The following is a 12637-nucleotide window of genomic DNA, read 5'->3' on the forward strand; positions in this document are numbered from 1 at the left end:
AAGTCACTTATTGCCATAGTTTCCTCGTTGCATCGGCAGATATCAGGACAGTTGTGTCCTAGGGGCCCGTCCCTCGGCTATGCGTATATACGTCCCTAAGCGTATATACTGCAGGTCAAATATCTGTGTTTTATGGTGATTTTCGTTTGCTGAGAGATCAGTGTCAGTGATCGGGGAATTTTGTAAGTCCCGCTGAAGCCTAAATAGTAGCCGTTGTCTGATTGGTTAAATCCGTTCGGTTAACGGTTAAATCTCGCATTTGATTGGACGGTCATAGGTCGCTCAAAGGTTAGCTGACGCGGCCTTCTATAGGGTTTTGTTAGACTCAGTATAGCAGTGTAACTAATAATACTGAACCTAAGTTTACATCAGGGCAGTAACAGCACTGGTATTTCAGAAACAGTTCTGTTTCATTTAATGAATGGTCCCTGAAGCTTCTGGGAGCATGTGGCATCAGCATGAGAACATATATTCATTTCAACACAGCGAAAGGAATTGTTATTTCTATTTTCTATTCCTGGAAAGACAATGACAGTATGGACATGTTGAACCCAAACCGAAAACTAATAGATGTTTATCAAAGGCAGTTTGAAAAATAGATATGTGAAGACTTGATGTATGACTACAAATGACACAAACTCAACATGACAAGTATAGCAGCACATAATTCATCATCACCATGATTCAAAGCTGCAGAATACATCTCACTGTCTACCTGGTCAGCAAATGTTGTTTGTGATGTTCTTTGTACCAATTCAAGGTCCAAAATATTTACAATCTACTGAATCTACATTACACTTATAGCTCATAAACCATCACCTTAACATGTATTCAGATTTACAATACACACTACGTGATAAATAAAGCACACATTACTCCATAAGCACTACGATTCAAAGCTCCATATTACATCTAAATAGTCTTTGACCCATATAAGAGATAGAAGGTCACAAATTTGCCAGCACATCACACACCCAGGGCTGTATTTCTGTCTACCGTTTAAACTTTCTGACGATCCCACATGCCTGGTACTTCACGGGCTTTTCCGCGAGATCCATAAATGTTTGGACAATCTTCTCCTTATCGATTCCTGGTGGGATGTCCTTCTTGAACAATCCGAACAGTTTGCAGAGCTCGGGCCAGTAGACGGTCAGTTGGTGAATGTTTCCTTTCTGTGTCCGGATGTCAATGATGGCCTCCCCATAGATCACCTGGTCCCGGTCTTGGATATGACGCTGACACGACTCACATAGCCCGTCTGTCAGTTGGAAATGGAAACATCTGGGGGTTGGACATGACATGTACGGTGTGACGTCGATCCCCATCAGCTTACCTCTTTGGTAACGCTCCTTCTGGATTTGTTTTAGTTCTGAGGAGGGTAGGTACTGGAAATACAAATGACGGATCATTTAATATACACATGGCAAATAATCCTGAAATGGTTAAACCTGAAATGTGTACTGACTAGGGCTGGCTATCGATGTAGATTGTCATTAAGTAAATACAGATCGATGATCGATAAATATTGGAAAAGTAGCTTTGAGCAAAAACGCAAGAAAAAAATAAAATGTCTGCAGGAAATTGATATGTTTCACATCACTGTTGAGTGCTGACATGTTTCTGCATGGATTATTGAGAAAACAGAACATAACTGAGGAAGCAGCCTGGAATGAACACCTTTGTAAGGTGTGTGCGTAATTTAAAACTTATTCTTGCACAAATGTCAATGTATGTTATTATATATAACACAATTTTCATACGACAATCGTTAATATATTTCGCCTATAAACGATATTTCCGATTATCGATAATTTCATCGAGCCATAGTACTGACCCGACTTATGATAAAGTATATAAACAGTCTCTACAAGCCCTGTATGCCCAGTACGGTATAATTGAAACCAACTCAGTTCAGCACGCTAATGGCCAGTTGACTACAGGGTGCAATGTTTTATGATAGTTTGCCTCAGTTACTGGGAACACTGACGTGCAAGAAATGCAAGCAAAAGCCCCTTTAAAGTCACTACCACATAATCCAAGGGATTACCGTCACAGTAGACCTGGGTGTTGTTGTGATCCATGAGTCGAGGGACCTCTCAGATTCTCGTTTCTTGCAGGAATTAATCTTGAAGACCCTGCCCATCTGTATCTGATCTGCAATGTCGCCCCAGACGTCCATATACACAAAACCAGTGTCATCCATCAGTTTGACTTGGCAATATAACAACACCTTCCCATAGCACTTCCGTTTTGTTAGAGGGGATTGCTTGAGGAGAGAAAGAGACAACTGATACAACAAGACGCGATGGGTTCTGTGCAATACATATTTATCTTATTCAAACTTCATGTATAAAACTTGAGAAGGCTGTTGTTACTCTAATATCGGTAAAACAGACACATACGCTGATACTCTAAACAACACGTTGTCTCAGCTGCAGTGTCTTAGTTTCAAAGTCAATAAACATCCGATTTTGTGATTTTATCATACACTTCTCTATTTTGGGAAATGGTAAATCTAAACAGACAATTCCGGTGTAAATCACACAAACTCCAACGTGCGATCACTATGTCGTACGAGGGATGTGTCAGTTGCATGTCACAGTACTAGCACTTTGTAATAATCCCAAAATATAGTAAATGCGGTAATAACATGCAAATATCATTAACTCACTTTGTTAACATTCAGGGAAATAAATGAACATTCTATTTATTACATTGTCAATAATTCAATATCTTTCATGCATTTGCAATAATGTATTACTTACACATTTCGCGACAGAGTCTTAACATTAATACCATCCACCCTCAATTACCAAGTCAGGATAAAAGAGTAAATGTTAATGAATCATTCCACCATGTTTCACTGAAACATCGATAACATAGACATTTAAGGTTGTATTTGGTAGCATTTAAGATGGGCGCAACAATAAAGCGTCATGTTTGTGCGGCAACACCTAAAACTCATACGGCTGCTATCAATAAAAATGCTGTGCCTTGCCAATAATATGTTAAGAATCTGTAAAAGGTCCACCAACCTTCACAATTTTTCCTCTTTAACTAATCCTGCTCAACTCAGGCAGTTCTGGGACTTCGGATATGGGCACTGGGTCTCCTTCCCCAAAAGCATCGGCAACGATATTTTCTGGCACCCGAATCTCCGCGGCAAAGGTTGCCGTGGAAGAGAACTTAACAAATAAAACCTTCCTAGTCCAGGTGACATTTCTCAGGATAATGCATTCATTTGATTTGAACTTGTCAAAGAGTTTTTCCTCCCTCACACAGATATCAACAGCTGAGGTTGGATCAGCCACAGTGGCCATGATTTGTTTCTTGTTGGACTTTTTCTCCACTCTCCCACCTTCATGACCTTCACATGCAAGGTCACATCCTGCTTCCGTGGATCTCTTACGAAATCTTTAATGAGCTTCACCTGGGAGTAGAAAAATCTCTGATTTATGCATTTTACATGACTGTTGGATAAACATCCTGGTATCTTGGTGTGGCAGCTTTAAAATAGTTTGTTTGTTGTTTAACGCTACGCAGAGAAATATTCAAGCTATATGGTGGCGGTCTGTAAATAATCTATTCTGGACTAGACAATGCAGTGGTCAATAGCATGGGCATCGATCTACTTAATTGGGATACGATAACATGTGCCAACCAAGTCAGCGATCCTGATCACCCGCTCCTATTAGTCGCTTGACATGTATTGGTTTGTGCAGACAAGTTCTAACCCATATCTTAACAAGTCGCTCTAACAGAGTAGTGATCACAAACTGGATCAGACCATAGACATTAACTGGGAAAATACACCTAATTCTATATGGTGAATGATGTACCGACCACGATTCATACTGTGAAAATCTGCGTTTTGAACGCAACGCTAGCAATTGCTAAAAGATGGCTAAAAGAAGTCAGTCGACAATAAATTTTGCTTCAAAGAACCAAAATATGCATCAAATGAAGGACATTTGAAACAAATATGAATCACAATGAAATGTTCTTGTTGTTTTACGACGACCTTCCATTGGCAATGTTAGCCTTGGTACATATCTCCTGGATTCCTGATGAATAGGGATGTTTGGATTTGCATCTTGAAGATCGATGCATGCAATATAATCGTTTGAATCTAACAAATGTCTAAGCTCTGGACATCAAAGCATCTTGGACGTCTCTGGTTGTTGAAGATAGTTCTTGTTAAAAGCGTTCAGGCCGTAAATTCACTGAAACTTCTCATTTCGCGAGAAATGAGACAAAACTCCCATGATTCACGTCTTTTGATTGAACAAACTCTACCGCTTCTTTGACTTGAAATGAATTACTAGTTTCGAACACTCGGAGTAAACTATCCTCGGAAAATCGATTTTTAAGGGAGTGTCCTTCTTTAACAGCAGACTGTAACAACTCCTGAGAATCTTTGATACAAATGGGTCTGCTAAAATCTCCCAGTTTTCCCAATATGTGGTTACTTTTGCACCCAAAGTAGATAGCTGAAATTGACCCTGAGCATAAAAAACCCCGAGAAAGTCTGACACTGGAACCTCCGTCGGATTGCTCTCTTGATCTATTCTAAAGTTTACAAAAAACTGGCCGACGTTTTCCTTATAATGATGAAATTCTCTTCGCTCTCGGAATACAACAAATTCGACTTCTAAACTAGAGTTCTCTGCATCGATTGCCCATATACGGAGTTCATTGTTTGGGCAGATTTGATCAGCATTTGATCCATAGTGGCAAACATAGTGGGTGCTCCCAGAGATCAGACCACTGAAAATAGGAGATGAATACTGATGCGATCTGATATGAACTCTTGTTTACAGCGCAAGAACTATTTTTTCAGTCCAACCGATGATTCCTTAAAGCCTTCAACATGGGCTCGTTCATAGCTCGAGACATGACCAGTCTAAAGAACGATCTTCCGGAAGTAGTATCCAGTTGTGCTAAATGTTATCGTCTACTTCACATGATTGGGAATCTTCATCCATTTCCGGTGCTATGTCAATTGCCTCCATGTGGTGTGTAGCGGGAGCTTCCTTCGACTGAAAGAAGGTGTAGGCTTCATCTGAGCCTTTGTGAACTTCACTAAAAACCCTCAAGATTATCAGCTATGTGAAGGTCTGCGGCTGTACCTCTGACGTCTCTTGATAGAGCGCTGGTAGGTGCTTGAGCCATGAATGACGTTGTATGACTTGCGGTTGTAAAACCGTTGGAACCTGGGTGAATGGTCAGTCTTGTGTATCTGATAACACACTGGTCTTCTGAGAATCCTGCATGCAGGTCTCAATCTCTTCCTCTATAGTAGATGGGTTCGTGAAGCCAGGGGTAACTGCTGCAGATGGCTTCCTCGTCACAGATTTCTTTTCAAAGTCTTCAATGTTGCTAGTTCTGCAAACGATTCTGCTCTTAAGGCAACGCTTTTCTCATATTACGACTTTTAGAAGTGTCACATGTGGGCGAGTCCTCAACCGTCTGAAATGAATTGAACAATAATATCTTCCTCGGAGGATTGTTTGGGGAAAAAACATGGCATTCTGCTGACTGCTCATTGGTCTTCTCTGTAGACGATTACGATTGGAAGAATGACCTTGCAATGTTGGGATCCCGATCTTATACAGTTTTGAGACCGTGGGTCGTAATTAAGTTGACAATTACTCTAACTAAACAGGAACATGAAACAACAATCGATATATAAATATGATGAATATAAGACTTAAAAGCAGGATCGAAATAAAAATATTCCCCAAATTATAGAATGGCTTGGAAAAGAAAACATGGAAAGTTTCCTAAACTCACTGGGCGAAAATGGAGAGAATGAAGTTATCGGCTGGACACGTGGGAGCAGATGTGTATGTGCTGTGGTGTTTTTTTTTGGGTGAGATGGTTTTACTGTTCATGGGGAACTCAACACTGAATGCATCCACTATATCTATGGCTAAGGAATAGGGAAGCAGTTGGCATATGTCAGAATATCGGGGAAAACAACGTTCCTTATATTTCATCTGAAAAATGTTTTTGGATTTTGCATGTGTCAGTGAGTGTCGGGTCTAATTCAATATGTTCTGTTTCAGAGTTGCCATAAATTATGGGACCTTTTACATTGTGACAATGCACATTTGAAATCTGGAGGCTGGAAGTTGAAAAGTAAAATCACACTACCACATGCAGTTGACAGGTGTCATATCGCGTTTTGAGTGGTGTGTATTGAAACTGATATTAACAGATAACACGCCTTACCGGCTGGCCCCTGCCTTCCTCACTGTCACTATCACTGTCAGTGCGTTCATCCTCAGAGTTATTGTCATGTTCTTTATCCACATATTTCTTGTCGTCTGCGATTTCCTTCTCAGAAACATCCTTTTTCTCTAGAGATGAAATATAAATGTTGTATGTTGTATCTATGTTCAGTGGCAAAGGTTATTGTGACATGGAATTTATTTATTGGTTATATTCTAAATGAAGTTTGGATTTGAACCAGACCAAGATTGTTTTGAATGGATGAAGAAACTAAGCAGTTGGGTGTTTTTTTGCATGACACATTCGGGTAAATTGGCTCGTAAATGGCCACTTTAAAAGACAAGCAGACGCTTATAATTTCCAGTATATGCTTCTTTTCATCATGCTATAAAACATTAGCTAAGCCACGCCATTCGCTGCATGAACTCCGCCAATCCTTTCTTGGATATGGATAAGGATTTTCATTAACAATCAATGCATTTCATGGACTGTTGTAAGCAGGACGTGTGTAAGTTATTATTAATACGTTTGGTTGAAAAAACTGGGATAATAAGTTAATGCTACTGAAATTGGTAAAAGTAAATATTATATTTCAGCTGTAGTTTCGTTAGCTCTACGCAAAACCTGTGGACCAGTCGGGTCGGGCCATTAAATCTCCACGGTCACTGGCCTGACTGGCTAGTGAATTTTCATTGGATCATTTGTAAATATATCACTCTCTCCGACTTGCTAAGTTATAATACAGTTATAAATCATGCAATAGTATGGCCTGATAAAAATGTTCATCATATTAGCAGCTTAATGATGAAACCCATGTCATGCCGACAATATATTTTATTCATCTATTTTTGTATTCTTTTGCTTAGGTTCTGCTTTCAAATTTCGGACTTTGATCCTCCTCGAGTCCTTCCATGAAATGGTCAAAGTCTCCAGCCGGCCTTCTCGTCAACCACAAAACAAGATTTTTTATTTTCTTACTGTTTCCTAAACAAACGTTCATATCCTCCATCTGTTCTGGTGTGAGTACTTTCTTCGCGAAAAGATGGTCTATGAGTTTTGTACCATCCAGTTGTAATTTGGATTTCAGATGTTCAAATTCATCCTGGAGTATATCAAAGGGGTTAAAGGTTGACATGTTCCCTGAAACAGAGAACATAGAGGTTTCTCCATTGTGTACATGTACCAGGTCCAGTTTTCGGTTATTACTTACATGTATCGTGTTTACTTAATAGACTAGTCAAATTTCTAAGAAATGTGGATTTTAAGGATGCATGAGGCATTTTTGAGTAAAAGCAAGCAAACAACATTTTCTGGGGTAGTTTTTCGTGCTGAATACGAATCTGTTGTTTGCTAAGCTCAAAAATGCCTAATTAGGTCACCAATTGGGTTCAAAGGTCAATGAGTTCAAAATTCAATTTTTTAAAAAAGTGTTTTATTTATCATTCTCAATCCATACAATGAACTAAGTTTACAATATATTGATTAATAATGTTACCACAGGATTTCAAAATGTTGGATTTCATGGAAATGCTGAAGGAAAAATTTCGTATTTTTGCAAAAATTTCCCTAATGGAGCGACTTTTAGTTTTTACGTTAAGAGCTACTTCTTACAAGCATTTTTGCTCAAAATGCAAAGCAAGGCAGAATCTTTTCCTTTTGTTGACAGAATTATATTCCAGGCAAACTGTTTAGGTCGAAAAAATCGCATATTAAGCGCATAATTACTTCAAAGGTTAATGAGTGTGACAGGATGCGATAGGCATTTTTACATGTATGCCACACGAATGCGTTTATACTGCTTCACATGCATGTCAAATGAAACTGCTTTCATTCATGCAGTGAGTTTGATTAATGATTTTAGCAACATAATTACCCACAGAACAATTCAGACAATCACAGGAACAGGTTGGAACCCTATCTGATAATGGCATTGATGGCGCACCTCTATGCTGGTTCAAGTCTTATCTGTCGTCCCGTCACCAGCAAGTACTGATAGAGGATCATTACTCCAATCCAGCTCATCTATTTTGTGGTGTCCCACAAGGATCGGTCTTAGGTCCGGTCTTGTTCAGTCTTTACATCAAAGATCTTGGGAAAATCATGGAAGCCCACCATATTGATCGCCTTCACTTTGCTTATGATTCCTAAAATGTACAAAGTCTTCCTACACACTATGGATCAAGCAACACCCGCCTTGAATGACCTACAACAATGCTGTGAGGAAACCAAGAGCTGGATGTTTGACAACATGTTGAAATTGAACAGTTCAAAGACAGAGTGCATTCTACTGGGCCCTGCAAAAAAACGTTGCTCCCAGTGCTCATTGAATGCTCTTGATTTTGATGGAGAAAGTATTCACAGAAAGTAAGAGATCTTGGTGTCATCCTTGACTCCGACCTCTCTTTGGATGATCACATACCACATCTCTCTAGGATCTGTTTTGCAGCTCTACGCAATATCAGTTCCATTAGGCAATACCTGACTATAGATTCGGCAAAAACTCTCACCTTATGCCATGTAATGACCTGCCTGGACTGTTGTAACTCTCTCCTAGCCGGTGCAAACAAATCACAAATCCCGAGACTTCAACAAATCCAAAAAGCTGCGGCACATGTCGAAGAAGAAGATCGAAGAAGTTTGACCACATCTCTCCCATTCTTCAATCTCTTCATTGGCTTCCAATCGAGAACCGGATCCGCTTTAAACTCCTCTGCCTCACCTACCGCTGCCTGTCTGGATGCACTCCTGCTTATCTCTCCAATCTTCTTATGCCATATAAACCAGCTTGATCCCTTCGTTCTCAGGACAAAAACCTTCTGCTTGTTCCTAGAGCAAACAGTGTTCGCTACGGCAGCAGATCAATCGCCTACGCAGCTTCAACAGCCTGGAATGATCTTCCCCTCTCTCTCCGGAACACCCGTGACTTCTCTAGCTTCCGATCAAAACTGAAAACCACACCTTTCCTGATGTCTTTCCAACTTTGCTTAACTCTGAGCATACTTCAGTAGGATATATGCACATTAGAAATGCCCTATTATTACTATTATTATTATAATGTGTCAAATACATAGTATGAAGATGAAGGCGAAAGTGGAACATAAATGCATACAAGCCATGTGCTATGACTGAAGGATCGAGGCTGTACTAAAAGACTTTGCTATCACATATTTGGTTTTAGGAATCTTTGTGCCGGAGGATTTTGTTAGTTGATGCACTGCTGGACACAAATGCAAAATATGTACACAAGGCCTTTGTACGTATTGTAGACGTGAATGATTTAATAGCAGCCGAAGCATGCTATCATATTGACTGTCTAAGTAAATTTCTGTGGGATGCCAAAAGGCCAGAAACTGAGAGCAAATGAGCTGATATAGCCATGGCTTGGTTGTGTCAGGAGCTACGTCACAATGCAGAGAATGGACACGAATGTAAATTGTCTGCTGTGTTCATGAGGTACAAAGAATTAACCAGTGACTCTATCATCCTATCATTTGATAAAGGAAACAAATGCATTGTGGACTCTTGTCCCAGGTGCACGTTGCTCTGAGACTCCACAGTGATATCAGTGAAGAAGCAGAGTAGGCCAGTGTACTTGCTTTTGAACATCTTACTTGGTGGCCAAAGTCATGTTTATAATGAGTTTGAAGAAGGTGAAATAGGCGCATCTGATGTTGAACGGGTTAAGAACACAAGGGTAAGAAGTACAGGGCACTTCGCACCAAGGTACCAATCCATTTTGCTTGATGTTCTCACAAAAGTGTGTCCTGCCCCCAAGAAAAGAGAAAAGCTCCCAAAGACCAAGTTCCTTGAACACACTGCCCCAGTTTGTGGATCTAGTGCTTGGAGAACCCGGGTGTAACTGATGATGTGCCAAGTATTCTATATGGTATACCTCAACTAGTTTTCTTGACTGTGCATGTTGACTGGTGAAGCGTCATACCAATACCAACATGTTTAGGTGGTGCTTCCTTGTCCCCGCAAACACTGTAGACCATGTCTTGCCCCATACTACGAACACCTGTGTTCTTAATCCGTTCAACATCAGATACACGCCTATTTCACGTTCTTCAGAAGGAGGTACACTGGCCAACTCTACTTCTTCACTCACGACAACATTTGAATCCCGGATCTGACATATCACTGCAGAGTCTCAGAGCAACGTGCTCCAGTGACATGAACAACACATTCATAAGTGACCCCAATGCACTTTGATAAAGGTCCCCTTGAAGTCCCCTGTCTACTGAAATATGATGATGGGATGATAGAGTCTGACTCATTGGCTAATTCTTTGTACCTCATGAACACAGCAGACAATTCAAATATGTGTTCATTCTCTGCACGGTGACATAACTTCTGACACAACCAAGCCATGGCCATATCAGCTCATTTGCTCTCAGTTTATGTCCTTTTGGCATCCCACAGAAATTAACTTCGATGTGATAGCATGCTTCGGCTGCTATTAAATCATTCACGTCTATAATACGTTCAAAGACCTTGTGTGCATATTGTGCATTTGTGCACACTTTAGAATGTATTATTATGGCAGAAACATGGCACGTCTTCTGCTTGCTTTCGGAGCTGTGGCAGAAAAAACACAACGTCAAGTTCACTGTTGAAGTACCCCTGCGTAAAAAGCAGTATCCTTCATCTGAAACACCAGTCTGTTCATTTCCTTGTGAAGCATTGGACTGTTCCTTGGCAAGCCTTACATTTATCTTTCCTTCATTTGTGTATGCTGAATAACAGAGTTTGTGCCATTTTAGATTAGGGTTGCCGTCAGGAGTTTCTTCAAAGAGGAACGAAAGCCTGTCTACAGATGACCGAACTTTGCAAAGTTTCAATTTGTGCCTGAACTGGGTGGCCTCAAAAATGGATTAGATGCCCAGTTCTGTCTGGTTGTAGAGGGTATTTTTAGACTGACTGGTTTCCAGACATATGATACAAAGCTCAAATGATAAACCTTGGCCTGTGAATAGAAACAACCTTACACCAGTGCTACGTATATACCGCCACTTTCAGTACAGCCTCGATCCTTCAGTCATAGCACATAACATGGATTGTATGCATTTATTTTCCACTTTCGCCTTCATCTTCATACTATGTATTTGACACAGTATCGGATAGGGTTCCAACCTGTTCCTGTGATTTCCTGAATTGTTCTGTGGGTAATTATGTTGCTAAAATCATTAATCAAACTCACTGCATGAATGAAAGCAGTTTCATTTGACATGCATGTGAAGCAGTATAAACGCATTCGTGTAGCATACATGTAAAAATGCCTATCGCATCCTGTCACACTCATTAACCTTTGAAGTAATTATGCGCTTAATATGCGATTTTTGTGACCTAAACAGTTTGCCTGGAATATGATTCTGTCAACAAAAGGAAAAGATTCTGCCTTGCTTTGCATTTTGAGCAAAAATGCTTTGCCAGATCTCGGTGCCATATAAAAGGGTAGAAAAATCGTGAAAAATGAGTTGTATGATAAGTCACCAAGTGTTTTTATATATTTCATAATGCCTATTAAAATATTTTAACTTGCAATGAGGCTTGAATTGTATGCATGGGCCATGAAAAATTCTACAACTTAAATGCATTTAATTGTGAGTCGAACTGAGACATTATATCCGTCGACAAACATAAACGCAATGTTTCCACCAGTGATGTTAGCCGAATGAAGCAACTGGAAACCAAGAAACGAGGTGCTACGGAGTAGTTTACTGTAGGAGGCTGTACGAGGCGATGACAACTGACATGCATCGTGACATCGATTACCAAGGTAGTGACGTCATTACAGTGTGACGTCATGCAAATATCGTACTACAGTACAAAACTCTTCCGCAACCTCTTTATGGAACCGGTTTCGGTTTGAAACCAAAAACATAAGGAAAATACGCTATTTTGTCAATTTAATGCATGTAAGACGTGGGTAATAAATAAAATATCACACTCGGTCTCATTACATACGAATTATACGAAACTCGTGACCTTCCTATGATATCTGACCTCGCTTTCGCTCGGTCAGATACCATAGGAAGGACACTCGTTTCGTATAATTCGTATGTAATGAGACCTCGTGAAGAATTCTCTATGAATTACTTGTTGAAATAGCATCGCCTTTGTAATACCATTTTTCACCTTTTGCCAATTTTCCACCATTTTTTGAAAGCTACTATTATTGTTTTAGTTTTATTAACAGGCAATTTATAATCATTGCAGTAATTTTCTAATTCATTGATCAAACCACCCACTAGAGAAAAGCATGATATCATCAGCAAATAATAATAGAAAGATATGAATTATATCTGGATGTAACTGAATTCCATTTGTACAGTTTCCTTGGATCAGGATCGCCAATTCATTGACGAAAAAGGAAAATAAAAAACGGACTTAGGATACAGCC

At 39.8% G+C, this 12637-nt stretch overlaps 1 protein-coding gene across 1 annotated transcript; it reads right to left on the reverse strand.

Moving 5' to 3' along the window:
• Positions 1-386: 386 nt before the first annotated feature.
• On the reverse strand, positions 387-6387 carry LOC124253070. Its single transcript, XM_046686796.1, has 4 exons — positions 6235-6387; positions 3036-3430; positions 2048-2266; positions 387-1385 (listed from the first exon to the last, which is right to left on the reverse strand). The coding sequence occupies exons 3-4, from the start codon at positions 2201-2203 to the stop codon at positions 993-995; spliced, it is 549 nt and encodes a 182-aa protein (XP_046542752.1). The 5' UTR covers positions 2204-2266; positions 3036-3430; positions 6235-6387; the 3' UTR covers positions 387-992.
• Positions 6388-12637: the final 6250 nt, after the last annotated feature.

The sequence above is a fragment of the Haliotis rubra genome, unplaced genomic scaffold (assembly GCF_003918875.1).
Source record: "Haliotis rubra isolate DU_JTF1 unplaced genomic scaffold, ASM391887v1 Scf530, whole genome shotgun sequence".
Classification (NCBI taxonomy): domain Eukaryota; kingdom Metazoa; phylum Mollusca; class Gastropoda; order Lepetellida; family Haliotidae; genus Haliotis; species Haliotis rubra.

Bases quoted from the DNA above. Each gene is read 5' to 3' on its own strand.
- LOC124253070 (XM_046686796.1), bottom strand. From the start codon at position 2,203: ATGGATGACACTGGTTTTGTGTATATGGACGTCTGGGGCGACATTGCA. The intron at 1,386-2,047 runs GTAATCCCTTGG...TTGTATTTCCAG, and splicing joins CACCCAGGTCTACTGTGACG to TACCTACCCTCCTCAGAACT.